Here is a 6,623-nt window from a genome sequence, read left to right as displayed (position 1 = left end):
TAGACATGGCAAGAGAACAAAGGACTAAATATTATAATCATTACAATACAGGTCAATGCAGGCCAATCTCCTAATTCAATTTATGTAAACCATAGTTGAAATGCATCAAACATGTCACACCTCATAATCCAACTATCTAACAAAAACAACTCATCTAACTTCAAAAGTGAAACCAAAATGTCAAATGAACTTCTTTTCAATTTCATCTAATTTGACAGGTTTGTTTAACATCCACTGCTTTATATTGCAGCCAAGAGTTACAATCACAAACTGAGAGAAGCACAGATTCATAATTATTGCTTCAAAAATAAAAGGATACTTCTTAGGAGGTTGCATTGTCAAATATACTATGTGAAGAATTAAAGAAAAAAATAAAATAAGGTGAATCGTTGTTGCGCCTAAATAATTATGAAAGTAGTTGTTCTCTTTAACTCTGTGTTGACCAGGTGCATTGAGTACGAGGATAAAGAGAGCGAATAAAGCGAAATATGGAACAATCAAGCCGTCGCGACACATCAGAGGGAACATGGAGAACATGGCAAATTGCATGAACCACTTGAAAATAAAGGGCTCTTCGATGGCTAGCATGGTTGCTGGAAGAAGTGGTAACAAAATGGACTTCTCGTGCACTGCAAAGACACAAACATAAGCAAAGATAGTTTACAATAAGATTTTTTTTTTCGACAAAATTGTCACATTTCTGCTAGAAGAAACAAATGGAAAATAAATCAGTTTTTCGGACCTCGAAATTGGAAGGGTCAAGCAATTTAGTCTCTCAAATAGACAAAATAGCAAATTAGTCTCTTACATAAAAAATTATCACTCAATTTAGTCCCTCTAACAAAGTTTTTCTTTAGTAAACATTCATCCAAAACATTGAAAGACCTAAATATTGACTTGAGTAGTCCCTTGGTGCAACAAGGCAACCACAAAACCTTTAAAACTATGGTGTTTAAATTAGAGAAAATGACTAAATTGATCGATGTCGTTCAATTTAATGGACTAAACTGCTATTTCGTAAATTTAACAGACTAAACTGACGCTTACAATTTCAACTTTCAAGCGTTAAAATGCTGATTTTTTCGGAAGAAAATAGTACCAACCTTGAAAAGAAAACAAGTAAAATGCCAGAGAACAGTTAAGCAGCGCATAAAGGAATCCTTTATTACTTGGAGACTTTATTTGTTGAACCATTGAAGGAAAACATGATATAATTGTTGCAGAGAAACTGAGAAGTTTAAGTGGCCCTGTTTCAAACAATCTCTTCCACTTGATGAGAATTGAAGTGGCACACCAAAAATTGGCTACGTAATCCTCAAATATTCCTCTTTCAAACGGAGCAAGACGAGAGAGGACCTGTTAAAAGTTTCACATATAAATAACAAGGGTAAAGAAAAAAATGGCAAAAAAGAAGTCATTAATTTTTCTAATTTGATGTATCATTCAACAGCCTAGGCTTGAACTAACTTATATTACTTCTAGACTTAGGCCTTGTTTGGATAAACAACTTAATTAAGCACTTATAGTATGGGTGCTTATCATATATTTGCTTATGTATAAGCTATTTCTATAACAAAATATAAAATAACTATATGGAAGCTATATATTTTTTTCAATAGCTATCCTCTGGAGAGCTTATGAAAATAAGGTGAAAACAGCTTATGGACATGTAGCAAGTTGTTTCCATAAGCTCGTCCAAACAGTTTCACAAGTGCTTGCGTCAGTAGATAAGCTTAAATGAATAAGTCAATCCAAACATACCCTTAGGCTTATTGCTTTCATCTCAAATAACCGCTTCTAAAACTGCATTCATCGCTCCAGATTCGTAAATTTAGTTGCAAACTTTCAATTTCAAAAAAAATAATTGTCTATGAATAATTTTTAATTACAACTTTCATTAGACGGTAGTCTACATAAGCAAAACTTCTACAGAATATTGAAGCAACATGAGAGTGACTTTGGAAGAAAGGTAACTCAAACAAATCTGCAAGCAAACCTCACAATATAGAATGATACTGAAAATCTTTGGCTAATATAAATGTTTTGTTGAAATGAAATCAAAATTCTTAATTATGTAGTACATGGTTATAAGTTTCCCATATAGAAATAAAATAAAAACGGGGGGAAACAGACGCAGATTTTTAATTTATACGCGAGGGAGGATCAGTAATCCTAAAAAAAATGCTTAAAAAGGTAAAAGGAAAACTCAAAGAAGCTCTAAAAATATCCACAGGTAACTAAGAAAGAAAGCAATTAAAAAAAAAAAAAGCACAGCCATATTCACATCTTCCATGTAAGAATAGTACACCAAGGAGTAGAGAACATAAATGCATTTTTAATAGCAAACTATAACATTGTTACCTCCAAAAAAGACTCTCTTGAATACAGATAAGGCCACCACACTGTTGCAAAGGTTCCTAAGACCACCAATCCAAGTTTTGAAACCTCAAGGAGTGGATGCTTACGTCTCAGGCATTTGCCAAATAGATGACTGAAAAACGCGGGCGCAAAATATGCACTCATCTGGAAAAGAACACATAGAACAGTTATCATACCATAAATGAAAATAAAGGGAGAAAATGAGAGGGTAGGTCATTTTGACTTTAGATACAATTCTCGATGTCCTTAGCTTATCAATTGACACCAGCTACCAATTTTTTTTCTGGTAACTATATGGCTCTGTCAGCTAAAGACCACATTAAACTTAATAACCACAATACTTATTGTCATTTGCAATACATGTACGAGTACGACGATAGTAAAGTTGTGCAGTCATCAAATTGATCTGGTGAAGTGTTTAAAATTTGTATTTGATTCAAACAAATGTATATGCTCAGAATCATATCATCATACATTTTGGGACATACAAATTACAACAACAACAAAGCCTTTTCCCATTACGCGGGTTCAGCTGCATAAATCAATCAATGTAATAAATATTGTCATGTGATAGAACTCCGAGAATCAAGAACAAGGAAATAATATTTTATTGATGGAACCGGAGCGAGCAATGCTCTTCAATGGTGCTCCTAAGCCAGAGAAGATAATTCTCCTAACAAACTCTAAACAAGATTTCTGAATGAATCCCCCACTTCTTCCTCCACCCTATTATAACAAATTGTTCCCATGAAATCAGGGGCAATAGTAACTAACTATTATTCCCACCCCTTTGACTTAATTCTAGAAGGTGATATCATGTGTGTGTATGTGGGTTGGGCCCAATCATTGGGCCATCAACCCTATTGATTTTTAGTGTTCTATCATCATGCTCATGGTTTAAAGATAGATTATTCTTATGAATTGAGAGAAATGAACGAAAGTGATTTTTCATTAATTGGAAAAGAGAATACAATGTCTAGTTATACGAGGAGTGTTCCACAAGTTAACTATTGTAGACTTACTAATATAGGATTCTATGCACTAGAGATAACTTGCTACACAAGAAACTATCTAATATATCAAAGGAAATGTGAATCTATATATTGTAAGAATTGTTTACCTCTAAACCACTTTAAATATTTGGCAGACTATAGTTTTTCTTGGTCTCCCTCTATCTTTAACTATTGGACTTTTCTCCAGCAGGTCTACTCTCCTTATGAAGGCTTCTACGAGTTTTCTCCATACATGGCCAAACCACAAGATAAGGTTCTACCATCTTTCTCTACTATAGAGGATACCCCAATTTTGTTTCTATTTGTGGCTTTTCTTGTGTAGCCACTCATCCAACGTAACATTATTATCTCTATAAGTTACTTTCTTGTTGGCTTTTTACTATCAAACATTCAGTTCATACAATATTGCAGGTCATATAATTGTTGAAAAATATTCCATTTTAAGTAGGGTTATCATTAGGAGTCAAACTCAGCATCCGCAGTTTTACAACACTCACACACCATGCGCACCAACCACTTGTACTAGACCTCGATATAGTAGGTAGGGTATAGTACACATGATTATAAAGACAACGAAGAATGGCTTGAAGAAATAAAATAAATATATATTAGACCAATACAATGATAGAAGAGATCAACCTGTTTATGATTTAGAGCTAGACAATAGAAAACAGAGCCAACAAGATCTTTCTCAGAGAGGATAGCAGCAACAGCCGCAACAGTAAAGCCCAAGCTGATACAGTTGAACTGAAATACAACAAAATGCAACATCGAAAAATCAAGGCACTTCCAAATGTCATGACAGGAAAAGAAGTAAAGAAGCCAAAGGAATTAAACGACATATAAGCTTTGGTTATAAAGAAACCTGAAAGTGACCGTGATCGATTAAGATCAAACACGGGTTTAGCAAAAGGATGGTAATGTGCCATGCCAAATCAGTTTTACGGCTCCGTGAAGGTTGATTATAATGAACGATAACAAAGTAAAGGACAGCTGGAAAGAATATCAGGGCATCGGATGATATCACTGTCCACCGCATGAGTTGTTTTCTGCAGAAGTAAGGCCCGTTTTTTAAAAAATGATAAAAATAGCAGTGAAGTCATTACTTAGCAACAAAACCATATGTGAAGAAATTATAGCAATTTATAGGATCCTAAATGGATATAAACTGTCATTTTGATCCCTAAAAGTGTAACCCACTCATAATTTACTCATTGCTTCAAAGATAACTCATAACTTCAACAAAAAAGCATTTTTCCAATAGTTGTGTAGATACTGACATGAACCAGTTTGAATAACTAAATAACAGACAGCACATGTGTGCACGTTTGTTTAAGAATTAACTTGATTTTTGAAGAAACTACTCATTAAAAAAGGGCAGGCCGGCGCACAAAGCTCCCGCATACGCAGGGTCCGGGAAGGGGTCCCACCATTTAAAGAAAATACTCATACTTTCTAAAATTTCTTCAAAATGCTAAGGAAAATAAAGGAGAAAATACATAACTCGGTGAAAATTTGGCTCTTCTAAAATGAATCTGGCTCTAGAGAGTAAAATTAGACATCTCAATCAATGAAAAATCAACCGCTGATACTCCAATATATCTACGCTTTTCTCATCCACTGATATTAACATAACCATAATTTATTATACATGTGCACGTAATATCAAATGTAAACCAACATATCAAATGTAAATTTGACGGTCGCACTAAAACATGAACACTCAACTGGCTCGTGTTTTAAAGATAAGCAATATTTTCAAATTCTAATTATCACTGTTTTTTTTTTTTACTTAACCCTCCGATTTTTAAAAGAAAAGGGTCTGGTAATTGGCGACAAGGTAAGTTTGCTATTGTTCAAGTCAGAGATGAAACTCAGGTGTTATCCAAATGATTCGATCTTAACTAAAGTGGATTAACCATTTCTTCTAACATGAACAAATTCTAATTCTCACTAAGGGATGTCTTGTTTCCAAAGGTACCATCGAAACAATTAGATCTTAACTAAAGTGGATTAACCACTTACACCTACCTAACCACTTGATTAAATTCTAGCTGTCACTAACATTGTTTCCGACTCAAATACTATCCAAATGATTCTATCATAACTAAAACTGATTCATAACTTACTTTTAACCACTTGATAAAAACCTAATTCCTATTAATTCGATATTAATGAAACTGATTAACCACTTACGCATAACCAATTGATTAAACTCTAACCGTCATTAGGCCTATTTGCATTGGCTTATTTGACATTTTGCATTGGTGCATTTAAGCTTACCTACTGCCATAAGCACTTATAAGACTATTTAAGATTACTTATGGAAACAACTTATGTCCATAAATTACTTTCAACTTGTTTTTGTAAGCTCTTCAGGTTAGCTTATGTCAAATAAATAAGCTTTTATGTTAATTCATAAGTTTTCACTAACGAAAAATGTATCTTCATAAGTTGGTTTTTCATAAACTATGTTGATGTGAATAAGACATAAAAGCTTATTTATTTACATAAATTGTGTTACATAAGCTCAAAAATAAGTCAATCCAAACATGACCTAAATTCTAACTCTCACTAGATCTATCAAACAATAACCCAATTCAAACAAATGATTAAAAATCCAAACTTACCCAAGATACGATTCATGCCCTCTAGAGTCAAACAATTCAACAGATTGAGGATGAAAAAATCTCAAGAAAACACCATGAACCCAGCTCTGATAAGCAGTAAGAGGAGGATAATCAAGACCCCAATAACCCAAATCATTAAAGGTTCCATTTTTATACCAATCACGAACAGGAAGATTGATTGTTATCTCCATCCAATGTCGTTGCGCTTCGAAATCACCGAATTTTGGTGGGGTGTTGAAACCTGAATATGGGTATAGTGATACGAGGAAACGGATCAAGAATGCGAATAATGTGATTGTTGTGAATGTTGTTAAGGTTGTTGTTGTTGCTTTGTTGATTAAGGTTGACCATGGATTGTTGGAGTTTGCATTGTCGTAGGTTGTTGTTGTTGAGTTTTTCTTTGTTTTGTTTGTCATTTTTTTGTGTGTGGGATGAGATTGGGACAGTGATGATGGAAGTGTTGAAGAAGAAGAAACTCTCTTGTTTAGTTTTTGTGTTTAGAAAACAATATTGAAGAAGTTTCTCATTGATAAAAATATCGAAATTGTTGACTCAGCGCATATGCAAGGTGGAAATTTGTTTATCTAGTTATGTATGTGAG

The 6,623-nt window shown here is 33.8% G+C and overlaps 1 protein-coding gene across 1 annotated transcript; it reads right to left on the bottom strand.

Moving 5' to 3' along the window:
• Window positions 1-6,585, bottom strand: LOC146913097 (ALG6, ALG8 glycosyltransferase family). Its single transcript, XM_085716351.1, has 6 exons — window positions 6,023-6,585; window positions 4,258-4,441; window positions 4,032-4,139; window positions 2,362-2,523; window positions 1,104-1,356; window positions 1-629 (listed from the first exon to the last, which is right to left on the bottom strand). The coding sequence occupies exons 1-6, from the start codon at window positions 6,436-6,438 to the stop codon at window positions 181-183; spliced, it is 1,572 nt and encodes a 523-aa protein (XP_085572477.1). The 5' UTR covers window positions 6,439-6,585; the 3' UTR covers window positions 1-180.
• Between the last annotated feature and the right edge of the window lie 38 nt (window positions 6,586-6,623).

This window comes from Medicago sativa, chromosome 6, assembly GCF_051527215.1.
Source record: "Medicago sativa cultivar Bolivia chromosome 6, Bolivia_mono, whole genome shotgun sequence".
Taxonomy (NCBI): Eukaryota; Viridiplantae; Streptophyta; class Magnoliopsida; order Fabales; family Fabaceae; genus Medicago; species Medicago sativa.
The sequence above is the reverse complement of the archived record's forward strand: the minus strand, read 5'-3'. Positions and strand labels throughout refer to the sequence as shown.